At 42.1% G+C, this 25,400-nt stretch overlaps 1 protein-coding gene across 2 annotated transcripts in view; it reads left to right on the forward strand.

Moving 5' to 3' along the window:
- Window positions 1–25,102, forward strand: part of PKP2 (plakophilin 2) — a 39,874-nt gene extending 14,772 nt beyond the window's left edge. The window contains exons 4-13 of one of the 2 annotated variants that reach the window (XR_014616152.1): window positions 2,237–2,375; window positions 4,944–5,151; window positions 9,281–9,458; window positions 15,713–15,830; window positions 17,377–17,538; window positions 17,944–18,117; window positions 18,695–18,848; window positions 20,742–20,997; window positions 21,040–21,067; window positions 21,154–21,194. Coding sequence is in view for 1 of the 2 variants with exons in the window: in XM_084205587.1 (XP_084061713.1) it covers window positions 2,237–2,375; window positions 4,944–5,151; window positions 9,281–9,458; window positions 15,713–15,830; window positions 17,377–17,538; window positions 17,944–18,117; window positions 18,695–18,848; window positions 20,742–20,931; window positions 22,492–22,579; window positions 24,133–24,201 (1,480 nt within the window). In the remaining variant the exon portion in view is untranslated. Of the gene's footprint in view, window positions 1–2,236; window positions 2,376–4,943; window positions 5,152–9,280; window positions 9,459–15,712; window positions 15,831–17,376; window positions 17,539–17,943; window positions 18,118–18,694; window positions 18,849–20,741; window positions 20,998–21,039; window positions 21,068–21,153; window positions 21,195–22,491; window positions 22,580–24,132 lie in introns of those variants that run through there. The other variant, XM_084205587.1, reaches the window with a different exon arrangement.
- The last annotated feature ends 298 nt before the right edge of the window (window positions 25,103–25,400 follow it).

Raw genomic sequence — 25,400 nt, forward strand, 5'->3', positions numbered from 1 at the left:
AAAACATTAGGGAATGTTAATTTTATCCAATGGAGAGCAATCCAAGTATGGCAGTGCACAACAGGAGAGAAATCCTCTGCCTGGAGGGGTAACTGTGACTGGGGAGCTGTGTTCTGTTTGCAGGCACCCCCGTGGCCGGGAGGAGTGATGCACCTGACTCCATGTGCTCAGAAGGCTAATTTATTATTTTATGATACTGTATTATATTAAAGAATACTGCTATACTAAAGAATACAGAAAAGATACTTTAAAAAATGCTCAAATGGTACTAATGAAAACTCATGACTCATTCCAGAGTCCCAACACAGCCTGGCCCCAGTTGGCCATTGAGTCAAAACAGCTCACAGCAGAATCCAATGGAACAATCACCTGTGGGTAAACAATCCCCAAATACATCCCAAAAAAAGCAAAACACAGGAGAAGCAAATGAGATAAGAATTGTTTTCCTTTTTCTCTGAGGCTTCTCAGCTTCCCAGGAGAAAAATGCTGGGCGAAGGGATTTTCCAGAAAATGTGAATGCCCCACACTGCTGTCAGTCTCAGGGCAGAGCTGCCCCCCAGCACCTAGAAATGCACTGTCTGCCTGTCCACGTTCCATCTCAGCCTGGCAGTGGCTCCTGGTGGACTTTTACCCTTCTGGACACCCTTGGCATCCTGAGGTTGAGTTCCCACATAAATTCTTTGGTGTGCCCTGAGGGATCAGCTCATGCTTGACCTTGGGAAGCCCGTGGTTCTATTCCTCTCCAGCTGCTGGTCAGGGAAATGCCACCATTTAGTACATCAGAGATGTCTGCTGCTCACAGAAGGTAGCTGAATTTGGTCACAACACTCCAGAATTATTGCTGTGTCCCATAGGTAGACATGACTGGTCACATGTGCAGGTTTATAACACAGTCTCAAAGCCTTTGCTGATTTAAGACATGTAACTAAAACCAAAGGTTGAAAAGCCTGTTTTTCAGTTCCACTGCAGAGTAAAAAGAAGGAATATCATCTGGCTAATTTTCCATATTCCACTTTTCTGAGGATTGTTAATTATTACTTAATATTTCTGCTTAGTTTAAAGAAAAAAATTTAAAGTTTCAACTTTGGTTAATCTACTTCCCAGGTGCTAATTTTAATGTAAAAGGCAATTGAGTTAAAATGTCTAACTACAGATTCATTTACTGAGATGATTATCAAGTAAAGTAAATTCTGATTCTGGTAGCTCTGCAGTAGGGAGTTATTGCCAATTACTGCTTGTTTAGCTGTGGGTCACAGACTGCCCTCTCATCCCCTTCTGCCTGGTGGCACATCTGCTGCTACAAAGTGCTCTGAATTTAGGAAAAAAAAAATAGAATGCTCACATTCTTGTCAACTTTTCTCTCCCCATATTTTTTAGCTGGGTACAGCATATTTGAAACCAAAAGTAAATAAAAAGCCTGGGGAGCATAACCACCTGTCCCAGAGCTAATGCACCTGATTGTGCCATTAATTGTTTTATGCTCCATTTACTGGGGAAAAAAATGTGTTTGGTGACCTCTCTTTCCATTTTTTTTTTTTGGTATGGTTGTCTAACACAATCATCATTTAAGCAAACACGTTGGAAGGGAAGTGGTAGCACATATTTCTGATATTCTCTACATTGGCTCTCTACCCAAAATCTCTACATACTCAGTTTAATGAGTGGCATTCTTATTTTCCCCACCTGAAAAATGGCTTTGCCCATCTATTTCAAACAAGAACAACTTCCTTTTTTGAAAAAATGAGGTTCTGAATCCTGCACAGATGTAGTCTGGGAGCTAAGACACTGATGAAAGGTGTAAGGACAAATATAAAAAAGCAATCCTCTCACTATTGAGGAAAACACCAAAGTATCTTCACAGGCAGTAATAGTCATTCTGACATGGTTATGGCCTTCTTTTGATCCTCCTCATCCACTTCTTCATCCTCCCTGTCACATTCTTCATTCATCCACTGGATGCAAACACTGATACAAACATCTACTGATATTTCCATTTTGTTATTATAACTTAAGCTTTCTCCAGAACCACACTTCTATTTATAACTTTCTCCTCCCCCTGAATGTCAGTTTCTCTTAAAGCCATTATAATATTTTCTGCTACTGGAAAGGAAAAAAAAAAATTCTAAGAAAAGCTAGAGTTACATAAAAACCACAAAATCCTAGTTTTACAGGATTTTTTTTCTGATCATTTTTCTGTAGTTTTTCTTCACTAGATCTCTCTGTCTATACTTTGAAGGAGCCCAGAAGTGGAGATGACCCTGGAGCGTGCAGTGAACATTCTGAAGAGTGAAAACACACAGTCCACCCCCAGGATCCTTGCTGCAGTGACTTTCATACAGCACGAGTGCTTCCAAAAAGCAGATGCCAGGAGAAAAGTGAGTAATTATTCTTTTGCCAGTTACAATCAGGCAGAGAAAATCAGATTCTATTCTATCCTTTATGGCACTGTGTGCCAGCATGAAAAGAAAGAAGGCAGTCTGAGTAACCTTATAGGATACTGATATTTCCTCTAAAATGCATTGATGTGTTTTGCTGCAGATTCTTTTGAACCCACTCATTGTATACCCACTCAGTTTGCCCTTTTTCAGTCAAACAAACTTAATGCTTCCAGCCTTTATAAATCATAGTCTGAACTTTGTGTCAATATAGTTGGTCCTGTCTTCCATTTTTGACTTGCATGCAGAAATATCCCAAAAAACCAAAATTCTGAGTACAGTGCAAACTTATCCCAGCTTCAGGGTTTGTAAGGACCGCACAAATGTGTTAAAAAAGTACATGGATTAGCAAAATTGTGAAGGGTTCACTGGTACTGTGCACATGCATTAGTACTTTGTTTAGATTTACCAAATTTTCAAGATGTGAAATTTTCTCTTACAAGAAACTTGTTAAGTCTCTTAGAAGTTTTTTGAAAGGGTCTGTTAAAAATATTCTCTTTTCCTTTTCTTTAAATATCACTAGTGAACACAAATATGTCTCTCCTGCTGAACAGTTCTGTACAATAAAGTGTAAGGTGATTGCTTATTTTAACCATTGAAATACATTATTACGCCTGCTTTGGTTTGTAATATGCTCAGTAATCCCAGCCTTACTTCCATCATTGTGTGCATGCAGTGCAGTTCAGTGGCATCCAAATGGCTCTCTGTCCTTTTTACTTGCTTTAGGGTATGTCAGAGTCAGTTTGGGGAGAAAATAACGGTACAGGTGGCAACCTTAACTTCAAACTGAGGACAGAGCTTCAGAATTGAGTGTTTGAAAGTGGGTTATTACACAGACCTCTCTCAAGCAGCTTCCCAGAAAAAGTGGCTGAGTAGTGTTCAGGTTGGAGCAGTCAGCCTGAAGCTGCCTGACATTTTCCTGTCAATCCCACATCTCCTGTAATGAGCTTTTCTGTTTGCTGCCCATCAGACTTGTTCACGTTGGCATGGTCTTGTGTCCCCTCTTTAGCCTTTCAGCCTGCATTTTTTGTCTATTGTTCCCTGGTATTTGAGAGTTTGTGGGTCTGGTGGTTTTTCTGTTTCTGTGAACTTCTCAGTATTGTGGTGAATTTCGTCTACTAATGAAAATTTAGAAGGACCAGTCAATAGCTGTTGTAAATTCTCAGCAACCTAGGTTGAAATAGCACTCCTTTTACAAGAGCTATAAATGCCTTAAAATTACTGGCAGAAAGTCTGCAGAAATATTTTTTAAAAACCAAACAACTGCAGTATTGGTGTCAAAAGGGCTGATCTGCTGCAGTGGAGCAGGCTGATGTGCCTTCAGCATGCTCTGTGCCCTCACCGCGGATATTCCTGTACTCCACTCCGCTGGCATTTGGGTGATTGCTGAGTGACTGCAGGGGAATCAGCAGAGCATGATGGAGAAACTCTGCCTTTTGTGCAGGTGGATCAGGAGAGGCTGCCAGGCTGTGTAGTTTACTCCAGGAAGGACAAAAGGCTTTGTTGCATTCCATTTCTTCGTGTTGCCAACAGCTGCTGGTCGTATTGAATCCTGTTTGTCATTAAACTCTGGACTGTTTAAGACACTTGTGTCAGATTTCTGTGTCTTTCATGTGCTGTTGATTCTGCACAAGGGTGATTTTGTCCACAAAACCATATGGCATTTTGAGATGCTGGAGGGGACTGTTGGCAATGGTACATTAATGTACTTTCCACAGTAAATTCATTCCTGAGTCAGCTCAGGCTTGCTTGTGTCATATCACAGTTTGTAGGGGATTCTTCATTCACCACAACAAACGATTTGTTTCCATGTTATGGAATTTAAGCTATTGTTTCCACCTACTGTAACATAACATCTTTTAAGTCCTTCATTCATTTGGGGCCAAAAGCTTGTTTTCTGAAGGTTTAATCACTGAAAAGTGGTCTGTTCTTTATGTGGGTAGTTTGGTAGATAGCTGGCTAACAATGCCTAATGCTCTACATTTTGATCCTTACTTTTACTATTCTTCCTCTGTGTGGCATAATTAAGAAGTATGAAGTATAATGTTTTGGTTTTTAATACACTTTCAATAGATGCATTGGAAAGAACACTGTCTTTTCATCAGGCTGGTTGCTGATGAAAAAAAAATCAACCTTTTATTAATGTTCCAGAATTAAATCTCAAATATTCATTTCACCAGCATGGAAGCTAAAAAGCAGAGTGATTAAATGTCTTGTCAGAGAGTACAAATCTGTGGCAAAGCTAAAAGAGATTTAGTATCATTCTCTGATATTAATTATGAAAACATGTTGCCTCTCCTAGTTGTGGATTTTAAGCATTAGTCATACAAAAGCCCAGAGGTTAATAGTCATGTCCAAATGATTATGATCTGTGCTTCAAGTCTCTCAAATAGGAGCAAATGAAAGGAGTCCCTGTAAGTATTTAAACTTTTGCTGGGGCAGGGGGAAGGGGGAGTTTGTCATTTACAGCATCTGAACATTCCCTGCTGTGCTCTGTTTTCCTGGCAGGTTTTCTCCCTTGGTGGCATCCCCAAGCTTTTGCAGCTCCTTGAGGTCCAGAATGAGGACGTTCAGCGGGCAGCATGTGGTGCTCTGAGAAACTTGGTGTTTGAGGACAATGACAACAAGCTGGAGGTGTCGGAGCAGAAAGGGATCCCTCTGCTGCTCCGCCTGCTCCGGCACAGCAGGGACATAGAGACTAAGAAGCAAATCACAGGTAGGGTTTTCTCTGCAGCCAAGTGTGAAGTGCTTTAAGTAGTGCAAAAGCTTTCTGGGAGAGGTACTTGATTGTTTAGTGACTAAATACAAAAACATTGTCACCTGCTGTAAGCAATTCCCGGAGGGTAAAATTCCAAGGTCCTTACTGGAGACCAGTCTTTCAGTCAGTGACAGGAGATTGGGAACTGCAACTTCCCCTCTCAAAGCTTCTTCAGAGATGAAGTGAGTGTGCTTGCAGGAAGCTTTAGATCCTTGATATTCCAGAAAAGAAAGGCTCCCTAGGGGTGCCTGGGACCATAATTAATGCCTGCTACTTAAACAGCAGGTCAGCTTTCACTTTTTGACTCTCTGCTGACAGCACCTACTGGAAGTTCCTTGTTGAAGGCTGTCACCCAGAGCTGTCCTGTGCCAAGGACAGAAAGTGACCCACAACCCCCCCTGCCCCAGATTCCTGCTTCATCCCTGCAGTCCCACGTGTCCCTAGTGTGTCTCTTGGAATTCCACTGCTTGTGACCCACATTCTTTCTAATTAGCATGCAAAGGAAGAGCAGGCTTATATTTTATAAATGGAAAACATGAATAAATGAAGGGGGATTTATTTCAAGTGAGCTTTAAAGACGCCAGGAACAAAATCTATTAAGAGAACTGTGCATGAAAAGATACTGAAATTGCCAAGCAGCCCTGTCCTGAAGCAAAGACATGTTGAGACTTTCTGTAACTCTGCATTCTTTAAAGTATTTGAAATATTCTGCTCCCTGAGCTTGAGAACAAAGCTTTGTATTGTTGGCTCTTTTTTAGCTCAGTTCTGCAGCTCTGCAATGTTTTAAAGCTTTTCACACTCATCAGTTGCAGAACTGGGTCACGTAGTAATTGACTGTGTAGTGCCTTAACTCTCAGTGCTGTTACAGACCAGTGAGGGAAGCAGTGAAAGTGGTGGCAGAGTGGGAAGAAAGCCAATGCTCTCTCCTTGCTAGCAGTTCCATAATTTCTGACAAAAAATGTTGAATGTGCCTGATAACTCACATGTATGTTGTGGAGATTACTGTCTTCCCCTTCACCAATGTGGAAATGGATACAGGAACATCTTCTTTCAGCAATTACTCCTGTCACTGAACGTGAATATTTACTCACAAAACAAAGAAGACACCAAAAAATATTTATGCCAAGCAGGATGATGTAGTTTGTGTAAAGCAAAATATTATGATGTGCTTTCATGCCTATCAGTTGCAAAGGACAGCTTTAAAAATACACCAAGAGAGAAGTGTTTCTTACTTTGTTCAAGACCAAATGTGCAGCCAGGAGGAAATGCACTGGGTACCTTAGTGAAAATGCACTAGGGCATACTTTTTGCCATCACTTGGGCAGTTCTTCCAGCTCCTTAGCAAGGTGCAAGGAGCCTAAGAGAGCAAAAGGCAGTCTGGATGAATAATTTCACCTCTTGCATTGCCTTTGACTTCCTACAGGACTAGTGGAATATCATATCTATGCATGCAATCTCTCTGAAGTGTGCACCTCCAGGAAAAGGTTAATGAGAAAGATTTGGTCTTACTCCAGTCAGCACCAGAAGTCCATTTGTCTTTCCTCACCATACATATTACTTACCTGCTTTGACTGTTAATTAGGGACTTCCAAATGTAGGGCATCATATTCAGCTAAATGTCTTTGCCCATAAAAGATTTGTAAAATCATCTTCTACCTTATAATACCACATTGAACTGCAGTGAAAAACTCCTGGCCAAGGATTGAAAGCAGAGAATAAAGATGTCTAAGCACAGCAGAGGGAAGTTTTTTGTTTCTACTGCTGTGTGGGAAGCATGGTACCAAAGCACTCCACCTGACAAAAGTATATGAAATAAGGAAGTTTTGGGAGAAAAGGAAGTTAAAACTCTGAGATGGAAGTTTTCTGATACTGTACTTCATTATCTGTCAGAAATGCAGTACTGGTGCACTGGAGATAAGTAAATCTCAGCCTCAGAAGCTTATCTTTAAAGGTCACTGCTTTATGAGGACCATCAGTGTTAATACAGACAAGCACTTGCCTGACATTAATCCGTATTTTATCATATGTTCCCAAGGAATACTTTGATGGTCTGTGTTTTCTTGCTCTGTGCCTTGCTCTGTGCTGTGAAAAGCCTGAGAGCTGCCCAAGTGTGTGGAGATAAATGCTGATTGCAGCACGTGCCCCACAGTCTGTGAGCACACAAAAACCACCAAACCAAACCAAAGCAGCTTTGTGCTGATGGAGGGGCTTGAAAGCTGCTTTGGGCCAGCCTGCCTAATTAATGCACCCCTGCAGAAAAGAGCTGCCCAGTTCCTCTGCAATTTCTGTGCTCATAGGATCTCTTCACAGGGGGAATCAGACCTGCCCAAGATCACTGAGTTTGGCTGAATTTGGTAGCTTCACAAAAGCATTGATGCAGATAAAGTAACCAGAGGCTCTGTCCTTTCTTTGGCACACAAGCTACTTAGAAATCCCTTAGGAAAGGAGTGAGGTTCCTCCTAAATTGTAGGAGAGGATTTCATTTGCAGGACCTAAGACAGGATTGGTGTTTTGTAGTGTTTGGAGAGCATACTGAGGAACAGAAAATAAAATGGCTGTGGCATGAAAGAACCAAAAGATTTTAGCTTTTAAAGGTAAGCCAGATGGGCCTCCAGGGAGCAGCTAACCTCCTGATCCTGTTATCATGCAGCATAAATAGAAGAAATGAAAGAAAATTTTTCCTGCGGGGAAGATTAGAGCATGAGCAGAACTGTCATTAAAAGAAATGTAGATCTGAAAGCAGACCCCACCCATTTTTCCAAATAACCATCTAAGGGAAAACTGTGCTCCTGAGAATATAGCATAGGTGCAAGGAAACAATCCACTCCTAAAGACATTTCCTAATGTGCACAAATTCATCCACACCCAGAATACCCCTGAGAGAATTCTTCTGAGCCCAGAGAGGCAGTGCCTGTGGGTAAAGGTAGGCTTTTTGTTGGCAAATTTACAGTGAGAGCACTATCTCAGATTCTCCTCTGACAATTCTAAGTATCTGCCTGTAATTCCAAATATTTTTTTTTTCTTTCTGAAAGTATATTCTGTCCTTGTGCCATTCCTTGCGTTTGTGCCCTTCTGTCTTAACCTGCTTTGCTTGTAATGCCCTTTGGACTGCTTGTCTGTTTTCCTGCAAGCCTTACCTATCCTTCAGAAAAGCACATTCTTCCTTTCATCCCCTGATTCCGAGGCTGAAGAGCTGATCCCAGAAGAAGGAATGGGCTGCTTCTGGCTGGCTTTTGTTTGGATTTTACTGTTGCTCACAATAACTGAAATTAAATTCAAAGCGTAAGGAGATACAAAAGAAACATTTTTTTGTTGTTCTTGTTGTGAGCTGATGAAAGGAACATTCACTAATACTCTGTGGAGGAGGAGGGCTGTGAAACTTAGAGCAGCAAGCTGGAGGAACAATGGATGTCTTTGTAGTGAAAAGCAGAAATACGTGTTGTTTTCCAAGGGAAGAGGACTTTAAAAAGAATTGTTGTCTGTTGGAACAGAACATAATGGAACCTGTCAAGTTCAACAAGGTTATATTTGAAATTAGTCTTGGAGATTGTGAGTGGACAAGGTTTGTAGAATTACTTAATGGTTTGTTTAGTGACAAATGTCTGGACAGTAGCAGGCAACAGTGTTAACAGCTTTCCCTCTTATGTGAAATTATGCTATCAAGTGTTAGAGAAACTTGGTAAGGGGAATTTCCTGTCTTCCAGCAGATCTCCTGTAAACTCTCTGCTCCTCCCACCCATCCCCTGTGTGAGTTTGTTTCCCTTAGCTCGTGCTGCTTTGCTAACAGGGAAGGTGATTGCAGCAGATGGACAGTGCAGAGCCATGGAAAGCTGCACTTCCAGACTGGGCATTGGACTCACCATGCAGAGATTTTACTCTGTTCCCATGGATAACTGTGCCCCCTTTTTTGCCCTGTTTCCCTGTCCTGGATCAGGGCTGGTGAGCATTTCCCAATCCCTCCTGCTTCTCTCCAGGTGATCAGTGCCAGGCAGGCTCTTCACTCCTTCCCACCAAGGGCTGGGAGATGAGGTCTTTCACACAGCAGAGGAGCCTTTTTGCCTCTCTGATTTTCTTGTGGCTGTTGCAGGTTTGCTGTGGAATCTGTCCTCCAATGACCAGCTGAAGCACCTGTTGGTTAGAGAAGCCCTGCAGACGCTGACTGAGGCTGTCCTCATCCCCTACTCAGGCTGGCCAGACAGAGACTACCCAAAATCGAGTGTTCTACCTGACCCTGATATCTTCTACAATGCCACAGGATGCCTGAGGTGAGTGCTCTGTCTACAACTACCCAAAATGATGACAAAACAGGGGACACAGTTGGTTTTGGATAAATACATCTCAAGCCACAATCACTTCTCATACAAACACATGGGGGACACATGGCATCTACAAGCACATTAATGCTTTCTCTTTCCAGCTGCAAAGATGCTTATTTCAAGATATAATCTGTGCCTAAACTGGTAAGAAAGTGATTCAACTTAAATTATGGGACAGCCATTTTTTAAAGCACAGTAAGCCCTGTGCAGCCTTTTGCACAAGTTCGAGCAAGTTGCAGCCATGGGGTGGAGGAATAGATTTACAGCTGTGTATTTAGTACTACAGTCTGCTAATGGACTCGTGGATGCAGTAGCAGTTACTACAGAGAAACACCCAAGGCCTCAGGGAACACACCCCTAAATGGCTGAGGTATAAAAATCACATCTTCAATAAAAACATCTTTAACAGTCTATAAATTGAGGGCCCTTTGTGAGTTCAAAGTCATTGCACATTAAGTAAGTTTACACATCTTAAAAATGCACAAAAGGACACAGTTTGAATTGCCTGAGGTGTAATGTACAACTGCAAAGGCATGACCTGAGGTTTCAACGCCTTCTAGTAGAGTACAAGGAATTAAGTTTGGAATTTGGAGGCTGGAAAGGTGCCCATTGTGCCTCAGACATACCTGCTATGCTGACATGTCCTATAGCAGAGCAGTTGTGTGTGTATGGCATTGGTTTTTCCTGTGCAACAGCTCTGTATCTGACTGGTGTGGTTTCAGAAGACAAATGAATACAAAATACTCAACAACAATACACCTTTTTCTGCAGGAACTCCTGTCAGCCCACCAACTACTAATTAACTTCATCTCTAAGTAATAATTAACTTTTATTTACTCTGACAACTCAAAAACAAAGAAACATTGACCACCCATAATAAAACCTCTCTAGCTAACACTTAGTGCTGCTGTCTGGAAAATGAAGGAGGTTGTCTTTTTTCATATTAATTAGCCCAAGCTGCATTTGTGCAGAAACCAGTCTGGCTGCTCCTCTCTTGGTGTTTGGACTCTGGAACTGTCTCTTCCTTATGAGGCAGCTGATGGTGGCACATATAATCTCAGGTTTAGCTTGGTGTTGCTCTTCCTGAGCTTGTTTCAGCAGATTGACAGAACTTGTTATGTGACAAATAAGGTGTAACAGTACCTGGGTTCTTTTAAATGAAAGTGGATTCCTGAGTTACTCTGGACACAAAGTCAGTGCTTGGGCTGCTCCAGAATTGCTGTGAGCTCTCCAGCCTTAGTTAAAAGTCTCTAAAACTGCTCTTATGTAGGTGCTTAAGGATACATAATCTATTTTAAAAACACGATATCCACCTTCTAGTCCTTCTCATTTTTAAGAGCTTCAACACTGAAAATTAGAAATAGAAAAAGAAGGGCTTGAAAACTCCCAGGTAAAGATGATCTGCAGGATTGCCACATACTTTCTAGCACAGAATAGTTTTTAGTGAGGGTTATCTATTTGTACAGGCTAAATAGCTGAGATCATTAAGATTAATCAGTTTGCATCTCTTCCCTGGAAATTGACTCACCTCCCAGATTAGGTCACTAGAAGTATTCCTTCCTTATGTATCAGGAAAACACAAAATCTCTGCATCAATATAAAGAAGAGCACACCATGGAGCAATGAAAGTGTGCACTGAGGGAATGATGTTACTTATGAATATGTTAAAAGAGTCTACTTGTTTGCCAGGATATAAATCTGTAATTAGTCTTCCCTTTTGTGATGCTAACATGTTTGTTGGGTGTGTTGATAGAGTCTGTAGCCTGCAGCTCCTATTAGAGGGTAAAAATAGTGCTTTGAAGTGCAGTACTTTATGCATAGTACTGCTCTTAGTTACAGGAGAATGCCAGAACTTCTTTTCAAAATTTTCTATACAACTGCTGACTGAAAGGGACAAGCACAGCCCAAACCCAACCCTAGCACCTGGTGGGGGTATATGCACTGTACCCCACCATTACCAGATTATAAATTAAAGCTTCCTCCCTCCTTTGTGAGAAAACAGCAGCAGAAGTGAATCCATGTCTAGCAGACAATATTGCAGGTCCTTCCAAGCACTGGAATGAGAGCATGACCAGACCAGTCCCCAGCTCCTGCCAGAAGTACTGTGGGGTCCTGAACCTCTGTGTCATGCTTGCAGTCACTGATAAGGAAGTCTGACCTTAGCAGGATTTGTTAATCCCATTCTCTAGGTCTGCATTTTGTCTTGAGACCCTGTGAGAAGCAAAGCTCTGTGTAGTAAAAAGAAGCTGCATAAACCACAGAATTCTGAATTGGCAGTTAAAATAAGTAATAGTGTTGTCTGGTTGTGAAATATGATAAAATGCACTCTGCTTGGACCCACAGAGTAAGCCAAACCAACAGACTCCACTGGCTGCCTGACAATGAGCTGAACAAGTAAAACTGGTGTATTAAGCTATCTAGAGGAGTGTTACAGACATTTGTAGACAAGTGCTGTAGGATTTTAAAGGTAAAGTCACTTTTTCTTGGCCTGAAAGTCTTACACATTAAAGTTCTGCTTCTAGTTCCAATACAAAGGCTAAAAATCTTACTTCCCCATACTCCTCTGAGTCTGAAAGGATAAGATCCCAGCAGCATGTGGAATGCATGGTTTTGAATATTATCTGTATACATAAGTGAACCTCTGGAATGGCTTCTCCTCTGAAAGCAAGGCTTAGTGAAAGGCTGTTGGATCACCCCTTGAAGGATGGTAATGAACTGGTTCCATTTTTATCTTGAAACACCTTTTCCCAGAACTTCTGCAATGCTGAACTTTCCCACATTTATACACAGTTATCACATTTTCTCCTGCAAAACATTTAATTAAGTGCTGAAGCTGCTGTACTTCCCTACAGAGCCTTCCTTTTTAACTGAACATCCTGTGCCCCTGTGTATTCTGGGTTTTCAGAACTTTCTAGACAACTATTTCCAGGATAGTCAGCTAACCTCTCTCTTCTCACCCAGTAAAATAAAAGCCATCCTTCCTTTTTCATTGTTATTTTTCACAGTTTGCCTGTCCCAGCCCCTGCCTGGGCTCCTTGTGAATTGCACAGTGGCCCCACAAGGACAGTGGAGATCTGTGTTTGGAGGAAATCCTGTCACTGCAGCCCAGGGGGTGCAGAAACATCTGCTCCCATTTACTCTGGAGAGAAGTGAAGCCAAAGCTCTCCCCATGCGCTCCAAAGCTTGGACTCACAGTGGCAGCTTCTAACAGAGAATGTAGAAGTGACTGATGATAATAAGTCTTTGAACCAAGGCCTCTTGCATAGCACTGCCATTCCTTTAAGTTTGTTTCCATCCATTCTTATCTCCTCTGGCCTCCTCTTCAGTTTATCTGCTCCCCCAATTCCTGAAAGGAATTTTGTTACTTCCAGCAAGCAGCCTGAAGCCTGGCACATCTGATACCTTTACCTCCTTGGTGAATTTTTGAACTGTGCAAGGCATGAAGGGAATAGAATTTCCCAAAATGCTGTCTGGTAATAGAATTAAATTCACATTACCAGTTTCAGCAGAATGAGTCCCAGGAGCAAAATCCTTCTTCTTATCAGTTACTGGGACCATTCAGAGCAGTTCAAGAACCTTTTCCAACAGTCAGTGCATGACTCAGTGTTGGCTTAGAGGGAGTATCCCTTTCATTTGCTGCCATTTATCAGCTAATTGAACATTTATTATCATCATTCTGTTCCCTTGGAAGTCACCCTCGGTTTAACTGTGAATGTCTTTGTATTTACCTCCCAACTCTGGATCAGAACAGCATTTCCCACCAGGAAATTAGCTGATCCTCACCCCAGCACTGTGGGCAAAGAGCTGTTTTGATGACAGATGTAGCTGCACCATGCACGTGTGCAGGAGGGGACGGAAGCAGAAATGCAGGATGAGATAAACGAGGCGTGCAGACAGATCAGGAATGGCACAGCTGGAGCACATCCCCAGGATCACCACAGCCAAGCATGCCCTGAGCCAGGTGTTTTCATAAGTGGGGGCTGCCAAATGGTAACTTGTGAATTTAGGGGAGAGCATCCCCGCAAGTGGCAATCTCCCCAAGGCTGTGCTCTCCTCACTCTGCAAGCACTGAGGATTTCAGGGCCTCCTGGAACTCCACTACAATCAAGTCCAGCTCCCCAGCTCAGAGGGTGGGATTTCAACTTTCAGGAACCTCAAATCTTAGGGAGCCAAGATGAAGTCAGTCTTTAAATTCTCTAAGCAAAATGTCTCCATTGCTTCAAAGAAATATATGTTGAAATTTACATTTCTGTGACACTTCTCAGAATTTATTTTTTTTTTACAAATGAAATGATATTTTTATTTCCTGGAATTCCTCAAGCTTCAATCAGCAAACAAATTGAAGCTGTCAGCTGAGGTTTTGTCTTGTCTGACTCTGTTTTGAGTCAGGTGGGTACAGCAGTGTTTGGAGGAGTGGGAGAGCAGGAGCTCTTCCCTTCCCAGACCACACTAAGGACACAGGGAAAGGGGGAGAAAGGAGCAGCCCCGTGTGTACAGGAGTGCACAGGGACACACACTGATACCTGAATCTGGATGAGCATCAGCTTCTTAATGAGGCAGAGCCCAGGAATTCATTTCCCTTGCAGAACAGGACAGTGCCCCTAATTCAGGCTCTTCTCTGCCTCCTGAACTAGAAAAGCTCTTCACTCTGCTCCTGCTGACAGCAAAGCCAGGGATGGCCTCTCCTTGCACAGGCATCCAGCAGGAGCAGTTGTAAAAAGTTTAGGGGATTTTAGAATATGTGGGACAAAACCAAACACTGCATCAGCTGAAGTGTCTTTGGCAAGGGAAATTCCACACTTATCTTTCCCAGTATTTTTAGTCTGTGTGCCCCAGAAACTATTTTTGCTATGCACCAGGAGGGCTGTAACGTGCACACTTCTGTCAGCATAAACACAGGAAAGGGTGACATGCCTTGAATGTGACATATGTAGGTGAAATTAAATTCCAAAGGGATTTCTATAGCAGGCCGTGTTGTGGGATCTGAATATTGATTCTGTGATATATAATTCCATGAGAGAATAAATGAACTCATAAATAGAGACATCATTAACATCCTGACCTAAAGTAAAATTGTAATTACAGTGCTTAGTCTGTAACTTGAACATGTACTTCGCAAGGGGAAAAAAATTAGTAGAAGTAAAATGGCAGTGTACAAAATGCTACATTCATTTTACAGTCATAAGCCACAGGAAAGCTTAAACCTTACTGGCTTTGTCAATAATAAAATTGTAAACATTGTCATTTTTAGTGGGCAAAGTAAGCATGGAAAATAAGCAACCTGAAACTATCTAAAGGAACATGTCCCTCTGTGTTATGATGGATGCTAAGACTGGCATTGGCTAATATTTAATGTTATTTCAAAGAAGCTTGAATGTGAGTCCTTTGTCCAGCAGAGCTGCAGGAGTAAAAAAAAAAAACCAAAAAAAACTGGATTTACAATTCTGGTATTCCATAATTCAGACTTTGCTGAGTTGTAAAAATAATTATACCCCAAAAGTGTAAGTGTTGTTTCTTCCATGGAAATCAGTGCCTTGTTTAGAGCCAAGCAGCTTCAAGCAGCAAGTGTGTGTTTGGTGTTTCAGGAGTTTTTAAATGAGTTTTGTAATTCATTTGTAAGTTTTACTTGGTTTATTACAAAGCCCAGTAAATGTTACTTGAAAGCCAGGCAGAGGGTGGGTCTTGGCATGGGAATGTGGAGATGCTTCTAAAGCTCTCATGTGCCTGTTGGGGCACCTTGGACCAGAAACCAGCTCAGTGTCAGTCAATTCATTCTAAAGGACAACTGTGTGCATGGGAATTTTCACAGGCATCTCTCCTCTGATGTTTTCACCATCCTAAATATTAAAATTATAACAGAAAATGGAATAGGAGAAACAAGTCCAAGTTTTGGGGTTTTTTTTGGTTTTGTTTTTGGTTTTTTGACTGCTTAAAAAGGATTGACTCAACTTTGAGCTGAAAACTTGAGTCAGATCTTACCTTGCCCATCCAAACACAGTGGTTTGTTTCCCTGGAGTATTTTTTTTGTCTGGGAGTGAAAGTTTTATCTAGAAGCAGCTCAGATGTCTTAAACCTCTGAAGAAAAGAAGCAGTCAACCTGAACTTCAGTATCTTTAAGTTTTGGCTGGAAAAGTTTGTCAGAGGAGCACAAGAAAATCCCTTTGACTAAATCTCTTCTCCCTAACATTTTCTTTCCTGCACAGAAACATGAGCTCTGCTGGCCCAGAAGGAAGGAAGAAGATGAGGGAATGTGAGGGCTTGATTGATTCTCTTGTGTATTATATCCAAGGAGCTATTGCAGACCATGAGCCCAATGACAAGGTACTCTTTGAGATGAAAAGTGTTTTCCTAGGGGAAATTGCCAAGTGAACATTTTTTCTGTTGTTCTTTAGAAACCAGTGTTCAGAAACTTTGCTGTGATGCAATTACAAAACTTATTTCCAGGGCTTTTAAAACTGCCACCAAAGGTGAAAGTCCAGGAAGAATCTTTTTGAAGTATTTTTATCCTGCAATCTAAAAGAATAGTATAACTCAGCGCTGGGGAAAAATTTCAGAATCTCTAGAGAGAAAGAGAGAAACTTTTTGGGGTTTTTTGTTTGTTTGTTTGTTTTGGTTGTGATGTTTGTTTGTTTGTTTGTTTGTTTGTAGTGAGATAAAATCACAGCTTTCAGAAATGCTGGAACACAAAAGAGTCAGATGTTGGTTGTCTCAGGGTGCTAGCTAGCTAGAAGCTTAAAAAATTAATCTGGTTACTCTCCTATATACTTAATGCTACCCTCCTATATATTTAATGCTACATACCCCTTAGGAAATGAAGAACCTAAATCCCTTTGGGTGGCAGTGTGATTAAGGAGCTTGTATCATTTAGAACAGAACTAATTTTCCTAGGGTTTTTTTTAAGAAAAAAAAAGCTGCACTTTTTTTCCTTGCTGCCTAAGCCCAAGCCAGTAACTGCAAGGCCATGGACACCTCCAGGTGCCACTTTCTCTCACTCTTTCTTCCTGCCCCCACTGAGTGCAGGTGAGCCCTGAACACAGATTCTTGGAGCAGCGGCTTGTCTTTCAGCTGGGTGAAGCTGGGTGAGAAGAGCAGCTGTCACTGACATTAGCTGCAGCCTGTAGGGCACTCCTGGTGGGCCTGCCATAACCTGTGCTGTGTGCTGGTAATTGCTGCACTTTTATAGCTCTGCTCTAGGATTAGTTCCTTGAGCTTGCCCATCTCCCTGTATCCAGTGCCATTAGCTTCAGGGAGAATCCAGCACATTACACGTGTGCCAGTAGCTCCCTGCTGCATTTTGTCTTGAAACCACTCCTTCCTTTTTGACTTTCAAAAGAGGAGCAGCTGGTAACAAAGCTCTTTGCCACTGGCCTCATCACTCAGAAGTTGTAGCCACGTTCAGGAAGGAATGTCTTATTTTAAAAAGCATTCCACCACAGAAAAGCGCTTCCTCCTTGGGGAAGATAAAAAGCTTTCCTCTTGCTGATGCTGTGGTGAGGTGTGTACATGATCATCTTTGCTCCTAAGCCCTTAAACATTTCTTGGCACATTTCTGTGTCAAGCAGCACCTGCCCAAACAATTCCCAGGCACAATTCTGATGTCCCAGGAGCATTTCCAGCAGGCAGGCACCCCACTCCCCATGCAGCCCCGAGTGCCAGCTGCCTGCTGGGCTCAGGAACATCCCAGGGCATGTTTCATTTCTCAGTGTAAGGCACTCTGGTGGATCACTGCCACGAAGCCTGGCTCTTGCATGAGGCATTAGAAACTCTGCAGTTACTGAAGATCCAAAAATGAAATCTCTTCCTGTGTCTGTACATGTCCCTTCAACACATGCCAAAGCTTTCAATTTCTATTCTTTTGTTATTTTAGGCCACAGAGAACTGTGTGTGCATTCTTCACAATCTTTCCTACCAGCTAGAGATAGAGCTCCCTGAGAGCTATGCCCAGAGCATATATGTGCAAAGAAGAAATATTTCTAACAATGATAAAACACCAGGCTGTTTTGGAACACGGAGCAGAAAAGTAAAAGAGGTAAAGTACATGATTAGTTACATCTCATTTGGTTAATAACTTGTAGCAAACTCTGAACAATAAGGCTGTAATCTAATTAACAGTCTGTTATTTATGTTTCTGGTGGGGTGACACTTCCTTGCCCCAAAAATGAAAATGTATGGATAGTCCTCCTTGACACCAGTTATCTCAGCTGCTGCTGATGGCAATGACATAGCAAATATTTTGTTAGTTGAGGAATACTCTGCTGGATGGACTGGCCACTATCATCAAATACTGAAATTTTGCACATTATTATTTGAGCTCAGAACTTGACAGTCTCCAAATAACCTGGTCATGCAGAGTTACAAAAGGGCTAGTTCAGCTTGTGGTGCATTAAGCTGCAGAGATCACTGTTTCTAATGCTTGGTCTGTTGACATATTTAGAAGCAGCAGGACACCCCGCTTCCTGAGGAGAAGAGCAATCCCAAAGGTGTTGAGTCGCTCTGGCATTCTACACTGATTAGGATATACCTCTCCTTAATAGCAAAGAGTACCAGAAACTACACCCAGGAAGCATCCCTGGGAGCTCTCCAGAACCTCACAGCTGGCACTGGACCAGTAAGTTAGCTTTTTTCCTTTTCTTTTCATCCAGTTCTTGATGTGAATGTGTGGAGTTCAGGGCTGCCGTGCAGCTGAGCTCAAATAAGCACTGACAAGTCCCTGCCTCACTGACATGGTGAAAGGAAATAAAGAACATTGAAGGGAAAGTCATAACCAGCAGTGCAGCTTTTCCTTGCTTGGCAGATAGTGGGGTCTGCTTCTTCTCCCTCTGTGTTCAGCTCCACGTGTGGAGTTTGCTCATTCCTCACACTATGAGGGACGAGCAGACGTTAAAAGCACTAAAAATGTAATTTTGTGGAAGACAGTCCTGTGGAGAGAGGAGGGCTCTGACACAGCAGCAGATGAATTTTGTGTTGAAGAAACCAATGATATTTGTCCAAGGAACTAGCCAAAGTGCACCTGGGAGAAAGAGGGCTTGCGATTTTTTATCACCTCCCTTTCCTGTTGCAACTCATACGTAACTCTGACTTAAAACTATTTGAAACATGCTTAAACTGGTGCAGAGAGCTGGCTGTGTGTGGCTTTTCCTGAGGCTGTGCCTTGGTGGCAATGACACAGAAGTGCCTCTCCACAGATGCCACTGGCAGTGGCCCGGACTGTTGTCCAGAGGGCAAACGGGCTCCCGAGCATCCGCGCCATGCTGCACGTCAGCCACCCCGCCGTGAAGAAGACAGCGGTGTCCCTGCTCAGGAACCTGTCCCGAAACACCTCCCTGCAAAATGACATAGGTGAGCAAAGACTCTGAGCTTGCTCTGCTCCCTTCACATCCGAGTTTCCTGCTTTGAAAGAAAGAAATGCTGGAAAAACCCCTGATCTGTGAGTTTAGTAGATTTTTCACCAGATACTTGCAGTTACTGTACAGGGCTTAAATTAAAGAGTTTTGCCTAAACAAGCTTTTCACTCTGTTGGGTATTCCTCTTCAGATACTTCCATTGGTGTTACTGTCAAAAATACACAATTGAAGTAAATTCTTCAATTTTGGAGAGGGAGCTTTCCTTCTGTTCAAAACAGGGTAAAGGAAGGTGATTGCTGAGTTCTGTGCTGCCACAGCTGCGTAATGCTTTGCAAGAAATCACAGAACATCTCTAATTCTTCTAGCAAAGACCAGACTCTCTCTTATTAGACACAAAGCTTTAGAAGTGTGCAGCCCACACAGTTTTCCTGCTGATTTTTAGTAATGGAAGCTGTAAGATGCTATAGAAAAATAGTTAATTCTTTTAAATGATCTCATTTCTAAATAAAGCCATTTCTATTCTGAGTATTCTCCTTTCAATTTATTGTGTATTTAAGACTTTTTCCTAGTGACAGGATAAAATGTGTTCATATAATTTGTTGTCCTTTTTTGTGTTCCCACCAAGGGGGAAAGGGGAAATTCCAGGTGTAAAGATAACTCATGGGACATATTAACCTCCAGAATTCTGCAGAACAGTCTCCTGGGCCTTGTTTGAGCCTTAAAGAACATTCCCAAGAATGAAAATCTTATAACGTGTTGTTGGGCTGATTTCAAAGGGATAATCCAAATGGTGTTAACAGTTACAGGTGGTGAATCCCCTTGAAAGAGAAGAAATTAAACTGATAAGAAATTGGGATGTCATCGGGAAAAATTCATTTATGAGAGTATGGGAAAGACAGAATAGCACAAAGCTTTGGGGCAGGTGCTTCATCTTGCACATTCACAGTTGTTCTTGTTCTACCCATAATAGAGAGGACTAGGGGAATTTCAGGTGAACCTTTTCTTTATCAAAAGATGTTCTTTTTGATTGCCTGAAAGCATGTGTGAATTCAGGTCAAATTCCAAAAAGAAAAACTTTGGCCAAAGGAAAACATTTGAGAGGGCACACGTTATAAGGGTCTAAATTTATCAAACAAAATCAACCTACATCTATCCAAATGTATCAAGCAAAATGAACCTCCATATCAAATGGAGATAAATTTAATATGAAACATCTCTGGCAGGGAACTGGCAGCCTGCAGCTGGCACATGCCTGGTTGTGGTATTTTCTGTGGTCTCCCCTGGCAGGAAGGAATGAATCTGACTCCATATTTCTTAGAAGGCTAATTTATTATTTTGTGTACTTATATTATATTAATGAATGCTATACTAAAACTACATTAAAGAATAGAGAAAGGATACTTGCAGAAGGCTTAACAAGATAATAATGAGAAACTTGTGACTGCTTCCAGAGTCCCAACACAGCCTGACCGTGATTGGTCATTAAGTTAAAACAATTCACATGTTGGATAAACAATCTCCAACCACATTGCAAAGCAGCAAAACACAGGAGAAGCAATCAGATAATTATTGTTTTCATTTTTCTCTGAGGCTTCTCAGCTTCCCAGGAGAAGGAATCCTGGTGAAGGAATTTTTCAGAAAATATGACAGTGACACCTGGTGAGTTCAGTCCAGCACATGAACTATTAATGGACTGTGCATGAGGCAAGGTGCAGGCTGTCCATGTAGTGTGGGTGCAGCTTCACCTGAATTTTGGGGATGTAATGCAGGTAGGAAGCCAGGAGGGTGTGGTGGGAGCACACAGCTCCCTGCTGGGGGATGATGGGAGGAATAAGGTAAATCTGCTCCTGTTAGTAATGGGATTGCTTGTCTCTCTCCCACCTCGCAGCCAGAGAAGTCCTGCCTGACCTGGTGTCAGTCCTGCCTGAGTGTGTGCCAGGCTGTGAGGTTGCCTGTGAAACCACAGCATCCATCTGCTACACCCTGTTCAACCTGACCCAGGGCAGCTCGCACAACGCCCGGCTGCTCCTGAGCACCCACGGCCTGCCCAAGGTCATTGCCATCAGCATCAACGACAGGTAAGGGCTCCACAAGCCTCAAGGTCACTGCCATCAGCATCAATGACACAGGTAAGGGCTCCACAGGTCACTGCCACCAGCATCAACGACAGGTAAGGGCTCCACAAGGTCACTGCCATCAGCATCAATGACACAGGTAAGGGCTCCACAAGGTCACTGCCATCAGCATCAATGACACAGGTAAGGGCTCCACAAGGTCACTGCCATCAGCATCAACAACAGGTAAGGGCTCCACAGGTCACTGCCACCAGCATCAACGACAGGTAAGGGCTCCACAAGGTCACTGCCATCAACATCAGACACAGGTAAGGGCTCCACAAGCCTCAAGGTCACTGCCACCAGCATCAACGACAGGTAAGGGCACCACAAGGTCATTGTCACCAGCATCAGACACAGGTAAGGGCACCACAAGGTCATTGTCACCAGCATCAGACACAGGTAAGGGCACCACAAGGTCATTGCCATCAGCATCAGTGACAGGTAAGGGTTCCACAAGGCTCATTCTGTCCCCAGGCAAAAAAGAAACTGCAGCCTCTGCCACCTGGGGAGAAAAAACACTTCATCTCAAGGTAGAGGACACCCAAATAAGGGATATGAATAGAATTCACTGATTGGGAAATACAAAAAGATCTCTTAGGACAGCTTTCCCATCCATAGCTAAACTCACCAGGTTCCAGCATTTTAAATGATCCTTATTTAAAGAATTACAATAACTATACAATATTAAAGCATTTAATACTATATAAATTAATATAATTTAATGTATATAATTTAGGCATATAAAATAACTGGTAATATTAAAGCATTTTAAATAACTCCTCAGAATATAACTGCACCACATTATCTGTATTCTGATATATATGTAGTGACTGATCATCAGATCTCATCTGTACCCAGTTGTCTTTCCTGTTCATTGTAACACAGCCTTGATAAACTTCAGCAATAAAGTGCAGGGATACATTTTATGGAACCTATAGATCTGTACTTAAAAATAACATATTGGCATTTTAGAGAACAGATTCAACATTTAATAGTTCTTTAATATGTAAACAAATGCAATCAATATTTACTCCAAAGATAATTAATGTTTTTAAAATATGAGTAATTATTCTGTTTGCCTTGCTCTCTCTTTGCAAAATGAAAGAGGAAATCAATCCGAGTAAAGGAGGCCTCATGAGGACCTGAATAGTTTCAATCCTGTTTAACTAACAAGAGATTTTACCTACTGGAAAGGTTCTTTCAAATGGTTGTTGTGCTGAGGTTATTTTGCTCAGCTGAAAACGCACAATATGATAGCTGCTGTAAGATGTGGGCTCCAGAGCACTTGATTTCTCCCCAGATTTGAAGAATGAGTGGAGCAGGGTGGCATGTTTCACTTGTTTCAGTAATAAGCACACCCTGAAACATGCTACAATACCTAAAGGGTGGCAAACCAGCACTTAGGAGTAAAGAGAGATAAAATAAATGCTATGAGGTTATGTTTGCTGAGGTCTGTACATGCACCACGATTATGATGTGGGAATTTAAATGTGTTTTATCATTCTTTTTGCAAAATGGCAGCAATATGTTCAGCAAAGCCAGCAGGGCTGCTTCAGTCCTCCTCTACTCCCTGTGGTTACACACCGATCTCCACAGTGCCTACAAAAAGGTAAGCACAAAGAAAAACAATCTTCCTTCAGACCTAGAACCCTTTCATTTGTCCTCTGGGGCACTTAGCACTGCTGTACATATAAGAATCAACCTATGACAGGTTGAATCAAGAATCAGAGCATGACAGGTTTCAAGTGGTCCCTGAATTTGGTTTTCTTATTTACTTGTATGTAAACCTGTGTAAGTAATGCATGGCCTTAATTTTTGCTCCTCTGAGTTGATGTTCTGTCCCTCTGTGGTTTTATAGCCCCTGGAAAAGCTTATGAGAAGCATTGCTGCTGCCTGCCAGGAGTGTCAGGTGGTGATGGGAGATGCAGAGCAGGTGCCCAGCCTGGCACAGAGGAGGCACAGGGCAGGGCGAGGCAGCTTCCTGCTCTAAAAGCAGAGCAGCTCTGTTCTCCTCGTTGTTTGCACAGCCTGCTAGCCCAGGGTCAGTTACAGTCAGACAAAACCCAGCCCTGGGAAAGGTGTTGGCAAACATTTACTGCCACAGTGAGATCAAACAAAAAATGGCCAAGCATGAGTCCGCCACAAACCAGTTTGGTTTTTTTAAAGCTCTGTGCCTGCTTTTCCAACCCTCAGCTGAGTTAACTTCCACTGACCTACCCACCTTCACCCTGCATCTCAAACTGATTTCAATCCTTGAGTGTTTGCTGTTCAGAATTTGTCACTTCAAATTCTCTAAAACTGTTTCAAGTTCTCAAGCAAGCTGTTAGCATTTGTTATTAGCTGTTTCTCTTTGTACTTTTTTTTTTTTGGGGGGGGGGGTTGAAATTTGCTCCAAAAAGCTTTCTTAGCATAAACTTGAACAGTGTTGCATCACACTTAGCAGGTGTGCTAAACCCCACAAACCAGGAATCTGTGGTCCAGAATGAGGCTATTGTGCCATATAAATTCCTAAGTAGTTGTCTCTTTTACAACTGCATTCCTGAATTTACCATACAATAAATTTACCATACCATCAGCAATATCCCTGATGGCATGAATCTTATTAATTTACTGGTAGTTTAAGAAAGTCTATAGGACACATTTGTCCTGATTTTCCAAAATGCTGAATATTTGCTCTTCCCATGCAAATCAGGTCTCCTAGAGACACCAGGTATGGCACTGAAAACTTCAGAACCACCTAATGCCCAGACAGTTTTGAAACTTTAGTCTAATAAGCCACAGAAATCGCTTGATCAAATGAAATGGATAAAATCCTGAGTCATTTTGGCATTGCCCTGTGTTCTTTGTTCTGACAGGGTCGATCTCAGCTAGGTTAATCTCAGCTAGGTTGATCTCAGATATTAGTCACCTAAAAGTTAGGAGTCTGTAGAGCTGAGGTGGAAGAGCAGGCTCCTGGTACAGTCAGTGGAGGGAGTTCAACAATTCCAATTATCCTCTCATCTGTCCTGGGCTAAAGGAGCCTGTTCTGTCTCTGTGACTCTCAGAACTCTGCCCAGACCCCTACCATGGCTCCTTACCCAGCTTTTAGGCAGCTGGAGCCACCCTTCCCCTGCAGAATCAGCACTGAAGATAATGAACTGTTCTGTTTCTTCCCTTCCAAAGGCTGACTTCAAGAAGGCAGATTTCATCAACAGCAGGACCACAAAAGCCTACAACTCACTGAAAGATTGAATCAGAGCGCAGCACCAGAAGAGAGATGATACAGCAGCCAGTGTAACCATCTCCACAGGCTTGATGTCACCATCACCATCCACAAAGTATCTCAGAAAAAAAGGAGCTGATTTGCTATAAAGACTTGAGTGGCCAGAGAGTAGCTTTTTGGGTTTTTAATCCTAATCACCTCGTTGTCACTGACAACATCAGTACCAGTAAATCAACATCAATACAAATGTCAATACAAGAATAACCAAAGATGGATTCTCCAGGATGTCTGAGGTGAAGTTTCACCTAGGTTTGCCACAAGTCAGAGCTCCAGATGACTGTCTCTGGTCTATACAGAGGAGTTTGAAATGCTGGTGGGCAGCAAATTCTTTTCAGACTGTTTTATACCAAAAGTTTTCTACAGTGGGTAAGCATCAAGTGCACTGCTCAGAATTAAGTAATTTTTCACTCTTTTTTTTCTTCACACAGCTGAATAAGAATCTCCAGACTCTATGAGTATGCACAAGAAGCTGTTTCACTACATGAATTATAAAAGCACCAATGAAGTTAAAATTACTATTTCTGTATTGCTTGTTTTCATGGACTCACTGGTTCTTAAGCCTCTTTCTTTTGAGATTTCATCAGCAACAGCAGCAAAACTGATTTTGCATAGATCTTACCATCCCTTGCTCCTCTCATCCTCCCTCACATGGCTGTTGCATTTTACAACTGTCCAGAAAGGATTTTAACTAGAACCACTAGGTTTAAGGCACTGTGTTGCAGACACTTTGGGCTGAACTTAAGCTCACCATTCTTTGCTAGTTGGTGGAGAAATTATTTGTGGGTGTTCCGGTGATTATTTTAAGAAAATTACAATTTCAAAACAATTCTGTTGATTCTATCTAATAAAGGGAGTGGAGTCTTGCCTTTATTTTTGAAGTAACAGACACACACAAGAGGCTGGGCTCTGTGCTGATTAAGGAATTCATCTAATCCTGTTTCATATTCTCTTACTTGAAATGATCATCCTCCCTACAGCAGTTACATGCAATGTGATAGCTTTGGGACTATGCTTGCACAAGTGGAAATAGGTAATAGGAGGGAAAAAAAATTCCTGAGGATCTGAAGGCTCAGGTTTTCACTATATGTTGCTCAAGATGGTAAAGAAGCACTTCAAAAACCCCCATCTGCTACATTTAGTAAGTCAGATTTTTCCCAAAAAGACCCAC

Source organism: Fringilla coelebs (assembly GCF_963513975.1).
Source record: "Fringilla coelebs genome assembly, chromosome: 5".
NCBI lineage: Eukaryota > Metazoa > Chordata > Aves > Passeriformes > Fringillidae > Fringilla > Fringilla coelebs.